Source organism: Pecten maximus, chromosome 9 (assembly GCF_902652985.1).
Source record: "Pecten maximus chromosome 9, xPecMax1.1, whole genome shotgun sequence".
Lineage (NCBI taxonomy): Eukaryota > Metazoa > Mollusca > Bivalvia > Pectinida > Pectinidae > Pecten > Pecten maximus.
Window position 1 is genome coordinate 3619125 of NC_047023.1, and position 24867 is coordinate 3643991.

Genomic DNA, 24867 nt, shown 5'->3' on the forward strand with positions numbered 1-24867 from the left:
CGAGCAAAGCGAGCTAGTGACGAATCGTGTGTCGGGATAAGAAAACATTTCACGGGAACAGGACTATTTGGACGAATTGAACAAATGTTGGGACTTTTTCTATAATCTGAAGATGGATAACAGAGCGTGAAGGACAATATGGAAATAAAGTACAATGTTGTGATGCCAGCATTCGAAGAAGACCCGCGACAATATACACATCTCCCATCAGAGGTTTGATGTTCTACCCGTACGTAAAAAAAAGTATGTTTCCTTTTCACTCAACGGTTTTGATCTTGGGGAAAACTGACAATAATTACAAACGACGACAACAATAAGACTGACATACTTTAATAATTTCTTAATAAATCTTTAATGGAATGAGATTAAATATAAAATTGCAAATACATAATACATGCAGATCATGGACGGAATATCCGCGTCTTGACAAACGCTACACAGCTTATACTGCCAAGGTAATGTTTGACAAACGTTACACAACTTATACTGCCAAGGTAATGTTTGACAAACGATACACAGCTTATACTGCCAAGGTAATGTTTGACAAACGTTACACAACTTATACTGCCAAGGTAATGTTTGACATACGTTACACAGCTTATACTGCTAAGGTAATGTTTGACAAACGTTACACAACTTATACTGCCAAGGTAATGTTTGACAAACGTTACACAACTTATACTGCCAAGGTAATGTTTGACAAACGTTACACAACTTATACTGCCAAGGTAATGTTTGACAAACGATACACAGCTTATACTGCCAAGGTAATGTTTGACAAACGTTACACAACTTATACTGCCAAGGTAATGTTTGACAAACGTTACACAGCTTATACTGCCAAGGTGTAAATGTATGTGAACACAAAATAAATAATTAACAATACCAAATATAATCTATAATGCACATTGTTCTTTTTCACACACTCTTAATCATCTGCACCCTACACTTTCTAACTGGTCGGGTGGCACAGTGGTAACACATTTGCTTTCCATCTATAGGCGGCCGGGGCCAGTGTGAAAATGTATGGGATCACCTGCCCGACCACGTGGGTTTCCCCCAGGTACTCCAGTTTCCCCCCACAGTAAAATCACTCACACGCTTCCATCCACGCCAACAAGAATTGTAAAATCGAGAGAGTTTACATTTTTTACACCTTCTACGAGGTAGGTTTAGATTCTAAAGCCAGCAAGTCAAATTAAGTATAAAAGATGAAAATATTTCACATATTCATTGAAATAACAATGAAGGCATGCAAGCTAGAGATAAAAAGTTAACACAATAGATAAAAGTGATAAATTTTGGAATGATAACATAAATGTATCCCCGCCCCTGCACCAGTAAATAATCATCTCTTTAGTCATCATCGCTCCCTTGTGATTACCTTTGTTCCCATTTTGAGGACTTAACAAAACCTGTATTTGACGTATTTTGATGTAGCGAGTGTCATCAATAAAGACGCCCACCCCTGTGAAGCCACTGGTCTTATCCTTGCACGTTTCTAAAGGTGTCTGTGTTAATATGCTGTTTGTTAATATTTCGCCCTCATCTTTTATTTAAATTTGAATTAGAATTGATATTTGTCCTGTTCTCATGACTTGTTTGAGGCAGATAATTGGCACCATTCCCAACTGAAATTACGTTATTTGAACGCAAAGCCAAATTCTCAAGTAAAAGTCGGCACTTGAAAATATAAGTACTCTGTGTGTTCATAGCCCTCCATAGTCTACTCCATTGTTTTGTGAATTTTTTCTTTTCAAGTTTTCACTAATATCAATGCAGTGTAATACTCACACGACAGACACACGAGTGTATTATTTTGTTGGTACCCATGGTAACGCTCGTCCTCAACATTTATTTTCATTCTCATCAATTCAAATTTCACTCTTAACACTTTTCTTTCCAATGTAACTTTCATTTTTCTGTGTAACTATTTAGGTTTGGTCACGATTTCCATGCAAGTCTGCTGGCTCTCAGTCCAGAGCTGTAGCCTTCTCAACAAAGACAATATCTTATCAATTCAAATTTTACTCTCAACAATTCACTTTTCCAATGTAACTTTCATTTTTCTGTGTAGCTATTTGGTTTAAGTCACGGTTTTCATGAAAGCATTCTGTCTCTTTACTTAGTCCAGAGCTGTAGCCTTCTGAACATGGACAATATCCCATCACTGCCACTTGTGATAGATGGACGAACCATAAATCTCTTAGCTATATCCACTGGACTTCAAACTGCTGAACATCATCAAACTTTGTCCACTTATTTAGATTCCTATTCCTACAAATCATCAGCTCCCAGAACTACTCTGGATAACTTGTCGTATTCTTTCAGCGTCTGCCTTCAATTGTTCATTGTTAGGATCAATCTTCAGAGCTGCCTCATAATCTTCTAGCCCTGGAACCCAGATCACACATGTTGTAGTGCTCAATTACACACCCAATCCATTAGTACAGTTTTAAATATCAGCTTTTTCAATAGTCTGATGTCTTTTTAAAATCATCTAAAATTGTGAAGTAGGGGAATGATTCCAATAAAAATTCAATGGAAGATTTTCAAATAGGGGGTGAAAACTGTGCTGGAATTTGAAACCCAAAATCTCATCCAGTACACAAAAATGTCATACCATATCTTGATGACCACACAGACTTTTTTTTAGATTTATCTTCAAAATTCCAGGGTTTGTATTCATGTACAATCTCTGATGAGGAAATAACCAATTGAGAATGTTAAAAACGCTGTATTTCATACTTATATACCTGACATGACTTCATTTTACAAATGGCTGCCAAATTATCACAGCACAGCAGCAACATGTGTCACTAAAACATTAATTTATCACTTTTGATATGTGTAAGTATATTTATAAAGTTCAGACTTACCTTCTACATACATCTCAAGTTCACAGAAGGCAGTGCCCTTCCTTATAAGGGCCTTCACGCGACTGGCTGCATTCTGTGGTACAGGTGGCTGCAGCAGGTCCATGGCCTATATTCACGAACAGACAATAAAATCATCACTATAGCTTTATAAGGAACAGATTTAATTTGCAACTCACAAGTTTTCATTCTAATTTACTGAGAAACCAGAAGTCTGAATATAAAATGTGTATACCCTCAATCCCAGCTTGATGTAAATGGAGCTAAACCAAAGGGTTTAGCCAAAGTCAGAAAATCACAAAATATCATTAACCCATCATTGTTAATGAGTGGATGTCAAACTTTGCAAATTTCATAACTAAAATGTTAACAGATGGACAGACTAACAAAGGCTTAGCCTTTATACCTCCAACCTATACATTGTGACGGGCATCATTAGAGCGACAAATTGAGATCCCTGGTGTATTATGGCACAACACTTCAAAATATTAGTACATCTATCTTTCTTCTATAACACTGACATGTAATGTACTTTATTTGTACTGTAACAAGCCTACTGGGTATTGCTAAAGCACTAGTAACATTGACCTTGACCGAATTTCCAGAAACTCAGGCATGCCCCCACATATTAAAGTCCTTTATCATATTTTAAAGTTCTACCAAAATCCCTCAACAAGACGGACGAAGAGGAAACTTATAGTTCCCCAAGTTTCATTCGTAGGGAACTAATTAGCCCAGGGGACCAACCCATAGCCACAGAATCTGATGGTGGCCTAATTACAGGGCAATGTAACGATTCTTGTTGGCAATTCTTCTGAATGATTAAAAAAGATAGGGACAGATTTGGATATCCTGAGATTTGTCCTGTTGATGCCACAATACACATGTAGTTCAGAATTTCTAATCGTATCATTCCACCGGATTTGATAACCCAGACTTACCTTGCTGCAATCCTCTATACATTTGAAGAAGTTCCTCATTTTCAGATGACAGGCCGCCCGATTGGAGTACAAACTGTATACAGTTAAGGACGAAGTGAAAAGTTTCAGAAAAAAAAAAAAATCCCGAACATATCAATATTTTACTTTTTATCGTCTTTATCTCTCTGTATCAGTGTCTAAATGCTGTCTAAAACAGATTTCCTGGATTTTCGGTTAGCTTGAACAAATTCTGGAAAAATTTCATTACGAAGAAATCATATTTCAGCTATTTTTCAGCTCCACAGCTGAGACTACAGGATCTTATAAAGCTCTATCCCAATTCAACCTGTATCATGAGAGTGTTAATCTTCAACCCAAGGTTATCTACGCTACAGAGATATCTTTAGAGTTGGCGACTCTACATATCTAAATAAAATACAATGGGCTGTCAAACAATACAATACAATGGGCAAAAAAAAACCAATACAATACAATGGGCCGTAGAACAATAAAGACATAATATTTAAAGGATAGATACAAGATTTGTCTAAAACTATTATCTCAGAAACCATTTTGGACTCCCTTAAGACTTATGTACAAATGTGTATAATAATTTTAATTTAATTCATTTATATTCCAAGGTTATTGAATGATGTTCTTTTATGTATAACATATTTTGGAAATAAAAGCTCACTAAGAAAGTGGAAGTATACCCGGTAGTTACCAGAAAGTACATAAGAGGCCTTTAAGAGGAGGAGTTACATTCACAAAGAGTTATTGACAAACTAACAGACGCCATGATGTCAACATTACCCCATTTGGCAGAGGTGTAAAAAGTGTAAAGTTCAATGTAAGGATACCCTGGTATTTTGGGGTTCAGACGAAGAGCATGTGTGTAGGCATTGATGGCACTCTGATAGTTTCCTGCCTGGAAAAACCCACTGGAACAAAATAAAAAAACAATAGTGAGTATTTCTATAATTCTAAAGGATTTATACACAATTAATGCCACATCAACTGTTCCAGTATTTTATGAAAATGTATGAGTTTCCAAAGTAACACAGTTTCAATGATTTTATTTAACTTAATTTTCAATACGTTCTAATATAATTATTGTATACTACAAACCACATCCAACTTACTTTCCCTTGTCACGTAGAAACATGGGATTCCTCTCCTCCTCTGTCAAATCTTTATCTTCCAACTCCATGATCTTCCTTGTCTCTGCTTGTTTATTCAGCCACTGTACCAAACCATCCAATTTTATCAAATCACAGAGTTTTAACTACCATCAGGTGAAGATGACAGAGATAGTAATTTGTCCTTTCAGGAAATCTATTTTCTTCATTTTACACTTAATCAACTTCCGAATAGTCAATTGTTAGCCATATTGAAGGGCTATACAAAATGTATAACAAACCATCAGAACATTCTGATTTGAGAGCTATATTTAGGAGTTGTATGTTGGACACATCAAACAATATTCTGATTTGATAACAATATGATGGTTATACTGAGGAAGTTAATTAACTTGTGACATACATTGTACCTCCTCCTCCTGAGGTTAATAACTGCATTTAGGAGTTATATGATGGTTATACTGAGGAGGTTAATTAACTTGTGACATACCTCCTCCCCCTGAGGTTAATAACTGTATTTTGGGGATATATAATGGTTATACTGAGGAGGTTAATTAACTTGTGACATACCTCCTCCTGAGGTTAATAACTGTATTTTGGGGCTATATAATGGTTATACTGAGGAGGTTAATTAACTTGTGACATACCTCCTCCTGAGGTTGATAACTGTATTTAGGAGCTATATAATGGTTATACTGAGGAGGTTAATTAACTTGTGACATACCTTCTCCTGAGGTTAATAACTGTATTTAGGAGCTATATGATGGTTATACTGAGGAGGTTAATTAACTTGTGACATACCTTCTCCTGAGGTTAATAACTGTATGTAGGAGTTATATGATGGTTATACTGAGGAGGATGGTTATACTGAGGAGGTTAATTAACTTGTGAAATACCTCCTCCTGAGGTTAATAACTGTATTTAGGAGTTATATGATGGTTATACTGAGGAGGTTAATTAACTTGTGACATACCTCCTCCTCCTGAGGTCAATGACTGTATTTAGGAGCTATATGATGGTTATACTGAGGAGGTTAATTAACTTGTGAAATACCTCCTCCTGAGGTTAATAACTGTATTTAGGAGCTATATGATGTTATACTGAGGAGGTTAATTAACTTGTGACATACCTCCTCCTCCTGAGGTGTCTGGGATTCTCGTACAGGTGTTGGGAACACTCGGGCTGTGAAGGACACTTCAATCTTCCCCACCTCTCTCTTTGGAATCCCTCCTGCTGACTCCTCAAATATGTTGGCATTCTTTTCTACATCAGATGAAAATTTTAGATATAGAAAATAGACCCAATACACATCTTAATATCATATTGGTGTATATAGTACAATGCTTTACTCACAAGTGCTTCCTAAGTTATACTTTTTCGGCATAGCCGTATAATTTTCTTTTCGCCCCGGATATGACGCGAAAGGTGGCGTTACTGGTCAAAATGAAGTATGTGATTGGTCAATGTAGCGGTAAATGCAAAATGCAGTTAAAGACGAAACAAAATTAAGAATGCAAGCTGAATAAGTGGATGTATCTATTAAAATGACACATCAATAAAATTATATTCCTGATTCAAATGCAGTCTTATTTAGTTATTATCACCGAAAATTATTCAAACTTATATAATTTTGTTATCCGTGCTGAAACGCATTTATTAATAAGTTCGTTAATTCATTTCACCTGCAGTTTTACATTATAACCACCAGCATTAAAACTATGCCGTTTATCTTTTATAAAGATATTTCTTGTTTATATACACTTATACCGACCGGACTGACTATTATCTAAAGGCAGATTGATTTTTAGTATTTCGTTAATTGTTGATATATAATACACAAATTAGCGCTTTCAGTAAGTTTCACTCCATAAAGGGAGCTCTTCCTATATAGTAAAAATATAGTTACGAGCTCCCTTGATGGAGTGAAAGCACTAATTTGTGTCTTATATATTGGCAATTAACAAACTACTAAAAATCAAACTTCTGCTCACAAATTGAGGTGAGTATGTAAATGGAAAATATACAGTATACTGGAATCAATTTCAGTTTTGTGAAATAGAAACATTTGTTCCAATCCAACTCACTTCTTCTATTTTTCTTTTCAATTTTCTTCCTCTCTTCTCGCAGAGCATCTTCCACAGCTTTCTGTTCCTCCATTATTCTTTGTTTCTCCTGAAAATGAATTTTCTTATCATACTTTTCTTTCCTATTTCCATTACAAAAAATTATAACGCAGTGTATGGTAATTTCATGATACATGCATTTTTGTTTGATTTTTTTTTTTTTTAAATAATGAACGCTGTTTTAGGATTTTGATATATTTCAAGGAAATAAGGTAAAATGAAACCTTGACAATAATAGTATGGCAGATGAAATGAAGGACGTTAAATCAACTTTTTTTTATACAATCAAAATCTATATAAAGGTGTATCTGTGGAGGGTGATAATTTTATCAGGGTACATATAAAGGTGTATCTGTGGAGGGTGATAATTTTATCAGGGTACATATAAAGGTGTATCTGTGGAGGGTGATAATTTTATCATGGTACATATAAAGGTGTATCTGTGGAGGGTGGTAATTTTATCAGGGTACATATAAAGGTGTATCTGTGGAGGGTGATAATTTTATCAGGGTACATATAAAGGTGTATCTGTGAAGGGTGATAATTCTATAAGGGTACATATATAGAGGATATCTAACAGTGTCTTCAGTAATACCAAATATATTTCACGAGTAGGGCTAATATTTTGATATTTTTCACGAGTGCTGCGCACTCGTGAAAAATATCAAAATATTAGCCCTACTCGTGAAATATATTTGGTATTACTGAAGACACTGTTAGATATTCTGTTTATTACATTTTTTATCAACGAAAAACCTACCCCGTATGCTAACTAGGCCTACAGCGAAAGTTTGCATACAAAAAAGTAGTTCCCCCTGTCCAGGTGCTGACATATATGTCGGGCTTTCTGATTGGTCAATTATTTTGGTATTTTCTAATCATTAATTTGATTGGTCAAATCAGCAAAAGTGATATTTTTCACTAGTGAAAAATATGATATTCTTCACTAGTGAAAAATATCACTTTTATAGAATGAATAATTTTTGATATTTCACTGGAAAAAATGTAATACAAAGGTGTATCTGTGAAGGGTGATAATTCTATAAGGGTACATATAAAGGTGTAAGTGTATCTGTGGAGGGTGATAATTTCATCAGGGTACATACAATAACAATGTATAAAGGTGTATCTGTGGAGGGTGATAATTTTATCATGGTACATATAAAGGTATATATGTGGAGGGTGATAATTTTATCAGGGTACATATAAAGGTCTATCTGTGGAGGGTGATAATTTTACCTGTTCTGCCAATTGTTTCTGTTCATCTTTCCATCTCTCCAAGTCATCTGTAGCTTTCTTGATCTCATCTTTTTTTATTTGTTCAATTCTAGACCTTTCTTGTTCCTCTAACTGTAAGGTTAACAGTCAAGAGTTATTTTTCAAGCTTTGTGTTCTACATAAAACTGAACAAACCTATTACATACATTTAGAAGCCATACCACCATCACCTACACATTAAACATACTGCAGTGTTCTCGTTTTTGAAAAAGAAGCTGTTCTTGATTTAGAACAGGCTATTTTTCTTGATACAACATGGTCTTAAATTACACAACAGTAGATTCAATACCTCCAACCAGTTATTGTTTTCCATCCAGTGCTGGTCTGAAAAGTTAGTGAGAATATTCATCACCACCAACATTCTGAGTCGGACACATCTCCAAACTGTGTTCGAGTTTGAAGTCACTCATACTTAAGACCACCATGGGGCCAGAAATATCTGATTTTCCACTTATAAACATAAGGTATAATCAACCAAACCATTACCCTCATCATCTCATTGAGAGCTAGTTTTCCGTCTGCACGCTTCCTCTCTGCTTTCTCCGACTTTTCTTGCTCTGCTCTAGCATGACTTTTGGCTATTGCTTCCTCCCTTTTCACCTTCATCACTTCCTTGTTAGCTGTGTGTGCAAGTTTTATACTCATTTTATATACAGGAAAAACAGTCACAGCACAACAGTACACAATTATTTTTTGAAAAGAATTTACATTTTTTTTATTTATCAATTCGTTATCATCCTCAGTTTTTCACTTTTTTTAAAAATCACATTTCTAGGAAATATATTTATAATTAGTAAATTGTCACTATAATATCAGATGTCTGGTTACCAGCCCCGACACTATTATCTCAGGTTTCTGGTTACCAGCCCTGACACTATAACCTCAGGTGTCTGGTTACCAGCCCTGACACTATAACCTCAGGTTTCTGGTTACCAGCCCTGACACTATAACCTCAGATCTCTGGTTACCAGCCCCGACACTATAACCTCAGATGTCTGGTTACCAGCCCTGACACTATAATCTAAGGTTTCTGGTTACCAGCCCTGACACCATAACCTCAGGTTTCTGGTTACCAGCCCTGACACTATAACCTCAGATTTCTGGTTACCAGCCCTGACACTATAACCTCAGGTGTCTGGTTACCAGCCCTGACACTATAACCTCAGATGTCTGGTTACCAGCCCTGACACTATAATATCAGGTTTCTGGTTACCAGCCCTGACACTATAATATCAGGTTTCTGGTTACCAGCCCTGACACTATAATCTAAGGTGTCTGGTTACCAGCCCCGACACTATAATCTAAGGTGTCTGGTTACCAGCCCTGACACTATAATCTAAGGTGTCTGGTTACCAGCCCCGACACTATAATATCAGGTTTCTGGTTACCAGCCCTGACACTATAATATCAGGTTTCTGGTTACCAGCCCTGACACTATAATCTCAGATGTCTGGTTACCAGCCCTGACACTATAACCTCAGATGTCTGGTTACCAGCCCTGACACTATAATATCAGGTTTCTGGTTACCAGCCCTGACACTATGATCTAAGGTTTCTGGTTACCAGCCCTGACACTATAATATCAGGTGTCTGGTTACCAGTCCTGACACTATAATATCAGGTTTCTTGTTACCAGCCCCGACACTATAACCTCAGATTTCTGGTTACCAGCCCTGACACTATAACCTCAGATTTCTGGTTACCAGCCCTGACACTATACTCTAAGGTTTCTGGTTACTAGACCTGACACTATAATATCAGGTTTCTGGTTACCAGCCCTGACACTATAACCTCAGATCTCTGGTTACCAGCCCTGACACTATAATATCAGGTTTCTGGTTACCAGCCCTGACACTATAACCTCAGGTGTCTGGTTACCAGCCCTGACACTATAACCTCAGGTGTCTGGTTACCAGCCCTGACACTATAATATCAGATGTCTGGTTACCAGCCCTGACACTATAATCTCAGATGTCTGGTTACCAGCCCTGACACTATAATCTCAGATTTCTGGTTACCAGCCCTGACACTATAATATCAGGTTTCTGGTTACCAGCCCTGACACTATAACCTCAGGTTTCTGGTTACCAGCCCCGACACTATAACCTCAGGTTTCTGGTTACCAGCCCTGACACTATAACCTCAGATGTCTGGTTACCAGCCCTGACACTATAACCTCAGGTTTCTGGCTACCAGCCCTGACACTATAATCTCTGTCTGGTTACCAGCCCTGACACTATAATCTCAGATGTCTGGTTACCAGCCCTGACACTATAACCTCAGGTGTCTGGTTACCAGCCCTGACACTATAATCTCAGATGTCTGGTTACCAGCCCTGACACTATAACCTCTGTCTGGTTACCAGCCCTGACACTATAACCTCAGATGTCTGGTTACCAGCCCTGACACTATAACCTCAGGTTTCTGGCTACCAGCCCTGACACTATAACCTCAGATGTCTGGTTACCAGCCCTGACACTATAACCTCAGGTTTCTGGCTACCAGCCCTGACACTATAATCTCTGTCTGGTTACCAGCCCTGACACTATAACCTCAGGTGTCTGGTTACCAGCCCTGACACTATAATCTCAGATGTCTGGTTACCAGCCCTGACACTATAATCTCTGTCTGGTTACCAGCCCTGACACTATAACCTCAGATGTCTGGTTACCAGCCCTGACACTATAATATCAGGTTTCTGGTTACCAGCCCTGACACTATAATCTAAGGTTTCTGGTTACCAGCCCCGACACTATAATCTCAGGTTTCTGGTTACCAGCCCCGACACTACAACCTCAGGTTTCTGGTTACCAGCCCTGACACTATAATCTCATATTTCTGGTTACCAGCCCTGACACTATAACCTCAGGTTTCTGGTTACCAGCCCCGACACTATAATATCAGGTTTCTGGTTACCAGCCCTGACACTATAATCTCAGATTTCTGGTTACCAGCCCTGACACTATAACCTCAGGTTTCTGGTTACCAGCCCTGACACTATAACCTCAGATGTCTGGTTACCAGCCCTGACACTATAACCTCAGGTTTCTGGTTACCAGCCCTGACACTATAACCTCAGATTTCTGGTTACCAGCCCTGACACTATAATCTCAGGTTTCTGGTTACCAGCCCTGACACTATAACCTCAGGTGTCTGGTTACCAGCCCTGACACTATAACCTCAGATTTCTGGTTACCAGCCCTGACACTATAACCTCAGGTGTCTGGTTACCAGCCCTGACACTATAACCTCAGATGTCTGGTTACCAGCCCTGACACTATAATCTAAGGTTTCTGGTTACCAGCCCTGACACTATAATCTCAGATCTCTGGTTACCAGCCCCGACACTATAACCTCAGATGTCTGGTTACCAGCCCTGACACTATAATATCAGGTTTCTGGTTACCAGCCCTGACACTATGATCTAAGGTTTCTGGTTACCAGCCCTGACACTATAATCTCAGATGTCTGGTTACCAGCCCTGACACTATAATATCAGGTTTCTGGTTACCAGCCCTGACACTATAATCTAAGGTTTCTGGTTACCAGCCCTGACACTATAATATCAGGTTTCTGGTTACCAGCCCTGACACTATAATCTCATATTTCTGGTTACCAGCCCTGACACTATGATCTAAGGTTTCTTGTTACCAGCCCTGACACTATAATATCAGGTTTCTGGTTACCAGCCCTGACACTATAACCTCAGGTTTCTGGTTACCAGCCCTGACACTATAATATCAGGTTTCTGGTTACCAGCCCTGACACTATAATATCAGGTTTCTGGTTACCAGCCCTGACACTATAACCTCAGGTTTCTGGTTACCAGCCCTGACACTATAACCTCAGATGTCTGGTTACCAGCCCTGACACTATAACCTCAGATTTCTGGTTACCAGCCCTGACACTATAACCTCAGGTGTCTGGTTACCAGCCCTGACACTATAACCTCAGATGTCTGGTTACCAGCCCTGACACTATAATCTAAGGTTTCTGGTTACCAGCCCTGACACTATAATCTCAGATCTCTGGTTACCAGCCCCGACACTATAACCTCAGATGTCTGGTTACCAGCCCTGACACTATAATATCAGGTTTCTGGTTACCAGCCCTGACACTATAATATCAGGTTTCTGGTTACCAGCCCTGACACTATAATCTAAGGTTTCTGGTTACCAGCCCTGACACTATAATATCAGGTTTCTGGTTACCAGCCCCGACACTATAATATCAGGTTTCTGGTTACCAGCCCTGACACTATAACCTCAGGTGTCTGGTTACCAGTCCGACACTATAACCTCAGATGTCTGGTTACCAGCCCTGACACTATAATATCAGGTTTCTGGTTACCAGCCCTGACACTATAATATCAGGTTTCTGGTTACCAGCCCTGACACTATAATCTCAGGTTTCTGGTTACCAGCCCTGACACTATTACCTCAGGTGTCTGGTTACCAGCCCTGACACTATAATCTCAGATTTCTGGTTACCAGCCCTGACACTATAATCTCAGGTTTCTGGTTACCAGCCCCGACACTATAATATCAGGTTTCTGGTTACCAGCCCTGACACTATAATCTCTGTCTGGTTACCAATCCGACACTATAACCTCAGATGTCTGGTTACCAGCCCTGACACTATAATCTCAGATGTCTGGTTACCAGCCCTGACACTATAACCTCAGATGTCTGGTTACCAGCCCTGACACTATAATATCAGGTTTCTGGTTACCAGCCCTGACACTATGATCTAAGGTTTCTGGTTACCAGCCCTGACACTATAATCTCAGATTTCTGGTTACCAGCCCTGACACTATAATCTCAGATGTCTGGTTACCAGCCCTGACACTATAATCTAAGGTTTCTGGTTACCAGCCCTGACACTATAATATCAGGTTTCTGGTTACCAGCCCTGACACTATAATCTCATATTTCTGGTTACCAGCCCTGACACTATGATCTAAGGTTTCTTGTTACCAGCCCTGACACTATAATATCAGGTTTCTGGTTACCAGCCCTGACACTATAACCTCAGGTTTCTGGTTACCAGCCCTGACACTATAATATCAGGTTTCTGGTTACCAGCCCTGACACTATAACCTCAGATGTCTGGTTACCAGCCCTGACACTATAACCTCAGATTTCTGGTTACCAGCCCTGACACTATAACCTCAGATTTCTGGTTACCAGCCCTGACACTATACTCTAAGGTTTCTGGTTACTAGACCTGACACTATAATATCAGGTTTCTGGTTACCAGCCCTGACACTATAACCTCAGATCTCTGGTTACCAGCCCTGACACTATAATATCAGGTTTCTGGTTACCAGCCCTGACACTATAACCTCTGTCTGGTTACCAGCCCTGACACTATAACCTCAGGTGTCTGGTTACCAGCCCTGACACTATAATATCAGGTTTCTGGTTACCAGCCCTGACACTATAACCTCAGGTTTCTGGTTACCAGCCCCGACACTATAACCTCAGGTTTCTGGTTACCAGCCCTGACACTATAACCTCAGGTGTCTGGTTACCAGTCCGACACTATAACCTCAGATGTCTGGTTACCAGCCCTGACACTATAATATCAGGTTTCTGGTTACCAGCCCTGACACTATAATATCAGGTTTCTGGTTACCAGCCCTGACACTATAATCTCAGGTTTCTGGTTACCAGCCCTGACACTATTACCTCAGGTGTCTGGTTACCAGCCCTGACACTATAATCTCAGATTTCTGGTTACCAGCCCTGACACTATAATCTCAGGTTTCTGGTTACCAGCCCCGACACTATAATATCAGGTTTCTGGTTACCAGCCCTGACACTATAATCTCTGTCTGGTTACCAATCCGACACTATAACCTCAGATGTCTGGTTACCAGCCCTGACACTATAATCTCAGATGTCTGGTTACCAGCCCTGACACTATAACCTCAGATGTCTGGTTACCAGCCCTGACACTATAATATCAGGTTTCTGGTTACCAGCCCTGACACTATGATCTAAGGTTTCTGGTTACCAGCCCTGACACTATAATCTCAGATGTCTGGTTACCAGCCCTGACACTATAATCTAAGGTTTCTGGTTACCAGCCCTGACACTATAATATCAGGTTTCTGGTTACCAGCCCTGACACTATAATCTCATATTTCTGGTTACCAGCCCTGACACTATGATCTAAGGTTTCTTGTTACCAGCCCTGACACTATAATATCAGGTTTCTGGTTACCAGCCCTGACACTATAACCTCAGGTTTCTGGTTACCAGCCCTGACACTATAATATCAGGTTTCTGGTTACCAGCCCTGACACTATAACCTCAGATGTCTGGTTACCAGCCCTGACACTATAACCTCAGATTTCTGGTTACCAGCCCTGACACTATAACCTCAGATTTCTGGTTACCAGCCCTGACACTATACTCTAAGGTTTCTGGTTACTAGACCTGACACTATAATATCAGGTTTCTGGTTACCAGCCCTGACACTATAACCTCAGATCTCTGGTTACCAGCCCTGACACTATAATATCAGGTTTCTGGTTACCAGCCCTGACACTATAACCTCTGTCTGGTTACCAGCCCTGACACTATAACCTCAGGTGTCTGGTTACCAGCCCTGACACTATAATATCAGGTTTCTGGTTACCAGCCCTGACACTATAACCTCAGGTTTCTGGTTACCAGCCCCGACACTATAACCTCAGGTTTCTGGTTACCAGCCCTGACACTATAACCTCAGATGTCTGGTTACCAGCCCTGACACTATAACCTCAGGTTTCTGGCTACCAGCCCTGACACTATAATCTCTGTCTGGTTACCAGCCCTGACACTATAATCTCTGTCTGGTTACCAGCCCTGACACTATAACCTCAGGTGTCTGGTTACCAGCCCTGACACTATAATCTCAGATGTCTGGTTACCAGCCCTGACACTATAACCTCAGATGTCTGGTTACCAGCCCTGACACTATAATATCAGGTTTCTGGTTACCAGCCCTGACACTATAATCTCAGGTTTCTGGTTACCAGCCCCGACACTATAATCTCAGGTTTCTGGTTACCAGCCCCGACACTACAACCTCAGGTTTCTGGTTACCAGCCCTGACACTATAATCTCATATTTCTGGTTACCAGCCCTGACACTATAACCTCAGGTTTCTGGTTACCAGCCCCGACACTATAATATCAGGTTTCTGGTTACCAGCCCTGACACTATAATCTCAGATTTCTGGTTACCAGCCCTGACACTATAACCTCAGGTTTCTGGTTACCAGCCCTGACACTATAACCTCAGATGTCTGGTTACCAGCCCTGACACTATAACCTCAGGTTTCTGGTTACCAGCCCTGACACTATAACCTCAGATGTCTGGTTACCAGCCCTGACACTATAATCTCAGGTTTCTGGTTACCAGCCCTGACACTATAACCTCAGGTGTCTGGTTACCAGCCCTGACACTATAACCTCAGATTTCTGGTTACCAGCCCTGACACTATAACCTCAGGTGTCTGGTTACCAGCCCTGACACTATAACCTCAGATGTCTGGTTACCAGCCCTGACACTATAATCTCAGGTTTCTGGTTACCAGCCCTGACACTATAATCTCAGATGTCTGGTTACCAGCCCCGACACTATAACCTCAGATGTCTGGTTACCAGCCCTGACACTATAATATCAGGTTTCTGGTTACCAGCCCTGACACTATGATCTAAGGTTTCTGGTTACCAGCCCTGACACTATAATCTCAGATGTCTGGTTACCAGCCCTGACACTATAATCTAAGGTTTCTGGTTACCAGCCCTGACACTATAATATCAGGTTTCTGGTTACCAGCCCTGACACTATAATCTCATATTTCTGGTTACCAGCCCTGACACTATGATCTAAGGTTTCTTGTTACCAGCCCTGACACTATAATATCAGGTTTCTGGTTACCAGCCCTGACACTATAACCTCAGGTTTCTGGTTACCAGCCCTGACACTATAATCTCAGGTTTCTGGTTACCAGCCCTGACACTATAATATCAGGTTTCTGGTTACCAGCCCTGACACTATAACCTCAGGTTTCTGGTTACCAGCCCTGACACTATAACCTCAGATGTCTGGTTACCAGCCCTGACACTATAACCTCAGATTTCTGGTTACCAGCCCTGACACTATAACCTCAGGTGTCTGGTTACCAGCCCTGACACTATAACCTCAGATGTCTGGTTACCAGCCCTGACACTATAATCTAAGGTTTCTGGTTACCAGCCCTGACACTATAATCTCAGATCTCTGGTTACCAGCCCCGACACTATAACCTCAGATGTCTGGTTACCAGCCCTGACACTATAATATCAGGTTTCTGGTTACCAGCCCTGACACTATAATATCAGGTTTCTGGTTACCAGCCCTGACACTATAATCTAAGGTTTCTGGTTACCAGCCCTGACACTATAATATCAGGTTTCTGGTTACCAGCCCCGACACTATAATATCAGGTTTCTGGTTACCAGCCCTGACACTATAACCTCAGGTGTCTGGTTACCAGTCCGACACTATAACCTCAGATGTCTGGTTACCAGCCCTGACACTATAATATCAGGTTTCTGGTTACCAGCCCTGACACTATAATATCAGGTTTCTGGTTACCAGCCCTGACACTATAATCTCAGGTTTCTGGTTACCAGCCCTGACACTATTACCTCAGGTGTCTGGTTACCAATCCGACACTATAACCTCAGATGTCTGGTTACCAGCCCTGACACTATAATCTCAGATTTCTGGTTACCAGCCCTGACACTATAATCTCTGTCTGGTTACCAATCCGACACTACAACCTCAGATGTCTGGTTACCAGCCCTGACACTATAATCTCAGATGTCTGGTTACCAGCCCTGACACTATAACCTCAGATGTCTGGTTACCAGCCCTGACACTATAATATCAGGTTTCTGGTTACCAGCCCTGACACTATGATCTAAGGTTTCTGGTTACCAGCCCTGACACTATAATCTCAGATGTCTGGTTACCAGCCCTGACACTATAATCTAAGGTTTCTGGTTACCAGCCCTGACACTATAATATCAGGTTTCTGGTTACCAGCCCTGACACTATAATCTCATATTTCTGGTTACCAGCCCTGACACTATGATCTAAGGTTTCTTGTTACCAGCCCTGACACTATAATATCAGGTTTCTGGTTACCAGCCCTGACACTATAACCTCAGGTTTCTGGTTACCAGCCCTGACACTATAATCTCAGGTTTCTGGTTACCAGCCCTGACACTATAACCTCAGATGTCTGGTTACCAGCCCTGACACTATAACCTCAGATTTCTGGTTACCAGCCCTGACACTATAACCTCAGATTTCTGGTTACCAGCCCTGACACTATACTCTAAGGTTTCTGGTTACTAGACCTGACACTATAATATCAGGTTTCTGGTTACCAGCCCTGACACTATAACCTCAGATCTCTGGTTACCAGCCCTGACACTATAATATCAGGTTTCTGGTTACCAGCCCTGACACTATAACCTCTGTCTGGTTACCAGCCCTGACACTATAACCTCAGGTGTCTGGTTACCAGCCCTGACACTATAATATCAGGTTTCTGGTTACCAGCCCTGACACTATAACCTCAGGTTTCTGGTTACCAGCCCCGACACTATAACCTCAGGTTTCTGGTTACCAGCCCTGACACTATAACCTCAGATGTCTGGTTACCAGCCCTGACACTATAACCTCAGGTTTCTGGCTACCAGCCCTGACACTATAATCTCTGTCTGGTTACCAGCCCTGACACTATAATCTCTGTCTGGTTACCAGCCCTGACACTATAACCTCAGGTGTCTGGTTACCAGCCCTGACACTATAATCTCAGATGTCTGGTTACCAGCCCTGACACTATAACCTCAGATGTCTGGTTACCAGCCCTGACACTATAATATCAGGTTTCTGGTTACCAGCCCTGACACTATAATCTAAGGTTTCTGGTTACCAGCCCCGACACTATAATCTCAGGTTTCTGGTTACCAGCCCCGACACTACAACCTCAGGTTTCTGGTTACCAGCCCTGACACTATAATCTCATATTTCTGGTTACCAGCCCTGACACTATAACCTCAGGTTTCTGGTTACCAGCCCCGACACTATAATATCAGGTTTCTGGTTACCAGCCCTGACACTATAATCTCAGATTTCTGGTTACCAGCCCTGACACTATAACCTCAGGTTTCTGGTTACCAGCCCTGACACTATAACCTCAGATGTCTGGTTACCAGCCCTGACACTATAACCTCAGGTTTCTGGTTACCAGCCCTGACACTATAACCTCAGATTTCTGGTAACCAGCCCTGACACTATAATCTCAGGTTTCTGGTTACCAGCCCTGACACTATAACCTCAGGTGTCTGGTTACCAGCCCTGACACTATAACCTCAGATTTCTGGTTACCAGCCCTGACACTATAACCTCAGGTGTCTGGTTACCAGCCCTGACACTATAACCTCAGATGTCTGGTTACCAGCCCTGACACTATAATCTCAGGTTTCTGGTTACCAGCCCTGACACTATAATCTCAGATCTCTGGTTACCAGCCCCGACACTATAACCTCAGATGTCTGGTTACCAGCCCTGACACTATAATATCAGGTTTCTGGTTACCAGCCCTGACACTATGATCTAAGGTTTCTGGTTACCAGCCCTGACACTATAATCTCAGATGTCTGGTTACCAGCCCTGACACTATAATCTAAGGTTTCTGGTTACCAGCCCTGACACTATAATATCAGGTTTCTGGTTACCAGCCCTGACACTATAATCTCATATTTCTGGTTACCAGCCCTGACACTATGATCTAAGGTTTCTTGTTACCAGCCCTGACACTATAATATCAGGTTTCTGGTTACCAGCCCTGACACTATAACCTCAGGTTTCTGGTTACCAGCCCTGACACTATAATATCAGGTTTCTGGTTACCAGCCCTGACACTATAATATCAGGTTTCTGGTTACCAGCCCTGACACTATAACCTCAGGTTTCTGGTTACCAGCCCTGACACTATAACCTCAGATGTCTGGTTACCAGCCCTGACACTATAACCTCAGATTTCTGGTTACCAGCCCTGACACTATAACCTCAGGTGTCTGGTTACCAGCCCTGACACTATAACCTCAGATGTCTGGTTACCAGCCCTGACACTATAATCTCAGGTTTCTGGTTACCAGCCCTGACACTATAATCTCAGATCTCTGGTTACCAGCCCCGACACTATAACCTCAGATGTCTGGTTACCAGCCCTGACACTATAATATCAGGTTTCTGGTTACCAGCCCTGACACTATAATATCAGGTTTCTGGTTACCAGCCCTGACACTATAATCTAAGGTTTCTGGTTACCAGCCCTGACACTATAATATCAGGTTTCTGGTTACCAGCCCCGACACTATAATATCAGGTTTCTGGTTACCAGCCCTGACACTATAACCTCAGGTGTCTGGTTACCAGTCCGACACTATAACCTCAGATGTCTGGTTACCAGCCCTGACACTATAATATCAGGTTTCTGGTTACCAGCCCTGACACTATAATATCAGGTTTCTGGTTACCAGCCCTGACACTATAATCTCAGGTTTCTGGTTACCAGCCCTGACACTATTACCTCAGGTGTCTGGTTACCAATCCGACACTATAACCTCAGATGTCTGGTTACCAGCCCTGACACTATAATCTCAGATTTCTGGTTACCAGCCCTGACACTATAATCTCAGGTTTCTGGTTACCAGCCCCGACACTATAATATCAGGTTTCTGGTTACCAGCCCTGACACTATAATCTCTGTCTGGTTACCAATCCGACACTATAACCTCAGATGTCTGGTTACCAGCCCTGACACTATAATCTCAGATGTCTGGTTACCAGCCCTGACACTATAACCTCAGATGTCTGGTTACCAGCCCTGACACTATAATATCAGGTTTCTGGTTACCAGCCCTGACACTATAATCTCAGGTTTCTGGTTACCAGCCCTGACACTATGATCTAAGGTTTCTGGTTACCAGCCCTGACACTATAATATCAGGTTTCTGGTTACCAGCCCTGACACTATGATCTAAGGTTTCTGGTTGCCAGCCCTGACACTATAATATCAGGTTTCTGGTTACCAGCCCTGACACTATAATCTAAGGTTTCTGGTTACCAGCCCTGACACTATAATATCAGGTTTCTGGTTACCAGCCCTGACACTATAATCTCATATTTCTGGTTACCAGCCCTGACACTATGATCTAAGGTTTCTTGTTACCAGCCCTGACACTATAATATCAGGTTTCTGGTTACCAGCCCTGACACTATAACCTCAGGTTTCTGGTTACCAGCCCTGACACTATAATATCAGGTTTCTGGTTACCAGCCCTGACACTATAATATCAGGTTTCTGGTTACCAGCCCTGACACTATAACCTCAGGTTTCTGGTTACCAGCCCTGACACTATAACCTCAGATGTCTGGTTGCCAGCCCTGACACTATAACCTCAGATTTCTGGTTACCAGCCCTGACACTATAACCTCAGATTTCTGGTTACCAGCCCTGACACTATAACCTCAGATGTCTGGTTACCAGCCCTGACACTATAATCTAAGGTTTCTGGTTACCAGCCCTGACACTATAATCTCAGATCTCTGGTTACCAGCCCCGACACTATAACCTCAGATGTCTGGTTACCAGCCCTGACACTATAATATCAGGTTTCTGGTTACCAGCCCTGACACTATAATATCAGGTTTCTGGTTACCAGCCCTGACACTATAATCTAAGGTTTCTGGTTACCAGCCCTGACACTATAATATCAGGTTTCTGGTTACCAGCCCCGACACTATAATATCAGGTTTCTGGTTACCAGCCCTGACACTATAACCTCAGGTGTCTGGTTACCAGTCCGACACTATAACCTCAGATGTCTGGTTACCAGCCCTGACACTATAATATCAGGTTTCTGGTTACCAGCCCTGACACTATAATATCAGGTTTCTGGTTACCAGCCCTGACACTATAATCTCAGGTTTCTGGTTACCAGCCCTGACACTATTACCTCAGGTGTCTGGTTACCAGCCCTGACACTATAATATCAGGTTTCTGGTTACCAGCCCTGACACTATAATCTCAGGTTTCTGGTTACCAGCCCTGACACTATTACCTCAGGTTTCTGGTTACCAGCCCTGACACTATAATATCAGGTTTCTGGTTACCAGCCCCGACACTATAATATCAGGTTTCTGGTTACCAGCCCTGACACTATAACCTCAGGTGTCTGGTTACCAATCCGACACTATAACCTCAGATGTCTGGTTACCAGCCCTGACACTATAATCTCAGATTTCTGGTTACCAGCCCTGACACTATAATCTCAGGTTTCTGGTTACCAGCCCCGACACTATAATATCAGGTTTCTGGTTACCAGCCCTGACACTATAATCTCTGTCTGGTTACCAATCCGACACTATAACCTCAGATGTCTGGTTACCAGCCCTGACACTATAACCTCAGATGTCTGGTTACCAGCCCTGACACTATAACCTCAGATGTCTGGTTACCAGCCCTGACACTATAACCTCAGATGTCTGGTTACCAGCCCTGACACTATAATCTCAGGTGTCTGGTTACCAGCCCTGACACTTCAAACAAGAGTTTTCAAAATTTAAGACAACATAGCGCGCTGAGTAGGTTGAAATGGGGAAATAGTTTGATAAAAGGAGGTCAAAGGTCAAAATCAAGGTCAGCAGGTCTGCAAATGTTGTAACATTGGAAAGGTCTCGTCACACAGGAACACTCATGTCAAATAAGAAAGCCCTATTTACATGCTGTGGCCAAGGTTAAATATTTTGAAAAGTAGGTCAAAGACTATAGTCAAGGTCAGCAGGTTCACAAATGATGTACCAATGGAAACATCTTGTCACAAAGAACACACATGTGAAATATCTAAACTGTTACCTCATTATTACTGACACAACACTGTTTCATAAAAAAAATTAACCAAGCTGTGTGTGTATTGATGGCGACAACGGTGATGAGCGTGATGGTATAGCAATAGCTCACTGGACTTAGTGCCAGCCAGCTAAACATTTCTGGTTACCAGCCCTGTAATTATCCAGTGGCACCTTTGTGATAATCTCCACTGCCTTTAATTTTCTGTAATGTTCTGTTGAGTTAGTTACTCTAAAGATGAGAAACTCTAGTTTAAATTTCCCATGTAATTCATATTCAAAATCAAATTCATACAGTTGACGTAAATGAGAAGATCACATGATCAATCACCACATGTTCTTTCATCTTGCCTGCATTATACAATAAATTTATTATACTTACTGAAATCATCTGAAAACAGTTTATTCCAAATGCCTGGTTCCTTCTTAAATAACTTGAAGACAACAGCTCCGTTTCCAACTTGCGCTACACTTTTTTTGTCCTCCACCTCAGCATTCAGAAGGCATTCAAACAGATAGGGGGGACAACTCACCTAAAATGAGATAAAACCAAAACCTCAATTAATTAACTAGCAAACTGGAATAGGGGAGACAACCCGTCTAAAATAAGTCTAAACCAAAAGCTGGATTAACAAACTCAGAAAGGGGAGGCAACTCACCTAAAATCAGACAAAACCAAAAGCTGGATTAACAAACTCAGAAAGGGGAGGCAACTCACCTAAAATCAGACAAAACCAAAAGATGAAGTAACAAACTCAGAAAGGGGAGACAACCCGCCTAAAATTAGTCTAAACCAAAAGCTGGATAAAAAACTCAAAAAGGAGAAGCAACTCGCCTTGCCTAAAATTAGTCTAAACCAAAAGCTGGATTAACAAACTCAGAAAGGGGAGGCAACTCACCTAAAATCAGACAAAACCAAAAGATGATCGAAGTAACAAACTCAGAAATCAGAAAGGGGAGACAACCCGCCTAAAATAAGTCTAAACCAAAAGCTGGATAAAAAACTCAGAAAGGAGAAGCAACTCACCTTGCCTAAAATTAGTCTAAACCAAAAGCTGGATTAACAAACTCAGAAAGGGGAAGCAACTCACCTAAAATCAGACAAAACCAAAAGATGAAGTAACAAACTCAGAAAGGGGAGACAACCCACCTAAAATTAGTTGAAACCAAAAGATGAAGTAGCAAGAAATCTTGACCCAAGTGATGAGTCCAACATGCAATTGGTTATCTCATATACTGATAATATGGAAGTCTGAAAATTTGGACTACAACATAACTGTATCTATCTATAAATTGAATTTGATGGTCGCTATTAAAAGTTGTCATAACCAACGTTCAGCCGATGGACAAAAAGCTGATAGGCCAATGTTTTGTGTCAAGTGTGGCCCAATATATAGTTCAGCTATGTTGGACCAAACATTGGTCCATTGGCGGTGTTTCATCTGGGTAAGTACAAAAATGTACTGGTACATTTGTTACTTTGAAATACAAAATAAAAAAAATTCAGATAAGCATGCAGACATATCAGCAGAATAGCAGAATATATATATTAAAATGAAAAAATATACTAAGTGTTCTGATATCATTATTTCAAATAGTGATAATTTCCATTAAAGTAGCGACATATCTATCTAAATTGACACTCCACGAAATCGTCATTATTGGCGGAAGGGAGTTATTATAAGAAGGAGAGAAGAATTCATATACATGTAGGCGCTACAGTAGAGTACATGTATATAGATTCTATATATATACACACTGTAGTCTATGGCCAATTTTCATAAAGCAAATATATCTATAAAACGATACTGCATCTCATTGTCCAATGGTATCAACCATCTACAATCAAACACTTATTCATTCATCAATACAACTATTTACCTTTATATACTCTTCAGTGGAGAAAATGTTCACATTGTGAGACTTCACGCCTTTCAGCGGAACGGTAACAAACACAGCGTTTTCTGTTTCGTCCCAAGTGTAGTCCCGGATAGCAAGCGGCATATTGAAATAGTTTTGGTATTTCTCATATATCAAGATTAAATAAGCTGTACCATACAGGGTAAACACACAGACAATATACCAGAATGACAGTTATTCACAAAAGACGCCGACTTCGCAGGAACATGCCAGAACATTGGCAGACATGTTGGATCGTTTGACCAATCAAATTACAGAAAGCAATTTATTCCACCAATTAAAATCAAGACATCATTTTGTCCATTCCTACAATACGTTGTCGATGTAAACAAAGCAACACGTGCGAGCTACACGAAATCCCAATATATCTCAGCGTTTTTAAACATATCTAACAATGCAATTCATCACTACGGCAGTACTTATTTCATTTTTTCATATTTATATTAGCTTCTCATATCATTTCAACCATTTTGTGAACAAACAAAAATGTGTTGTTTTTAGAGCCAGCTGTCAAGAAATATTCAAGAATCAATAAAAGTGAATTATCTTACACCTTCTGTTGATTGTTGTTATATTCTTTAACGGAACTTTAAAGTAAACGCCTTCAACGTTTGGTAAACATTTGACTGCATTACCTTCCTTTA

The 24867-nt window shown here is 40.9% G+C and overlaps 1 protein-coding gene across 1 annotated transcript; it reads right to left on the reverse strand.

The window, feature by feature from the left end:
* Nucleotides 1-314: 314 nt before the first annotated feature.
* Nucleotides 315-24692, reverse strand: LOC117334496 (dynein assembly factor 4, axonemal-like). The gene is made up of 11 exons (XM_033894153.1): nt 24185-24692; nt 22686-22836; nt 8823-8956; nt 8298-8408; nt 7020-7107; nt 6065-6198; nt 4939-5039; nt 4657-4737; nt 3818-3890; nt 2880-2985; nt 315-2394 (listed from the first exon to the last, which is right to left on the reverse strand). Exons 1-11 carry the CDS (start codon nt 24305-24307, stop codon nt 2288-2290), a joined length of 1209 nt encoding a protein of 402 aa, XP_033750044.1. The 5' UTR covers nt 24308-24692; the 3' UTR covers nt 315-2287.
* Nucleotides 24693-24867: the final 175 nt, after the last annotated feature.

Bases quoted from the DNA above. Each gene is read 5' to 3' on its own strand.
- LOC117334496 (XM_033894153.1), bottom strand. From the start codon at position 24,307: ATGCCGCTTGCTATCCGGGACTACACTTGGGACGAAACAGAAAACGCT. The intron at 22,837-24,184 runs GTAAATAGTTGT...ATCTCATTTTAG, and splicing joins CCACTGAAGAGTATATAAAG to GTGAGTTGTCCCCCCTATCT. The intron at 2,395-2,879 runs GTAAGTCTGAAC...TCTGGGTTCCAG, and splicing joins ACTTGAGATGTATGTAGAAG to GGCTAGAAGATTATGAGGCA.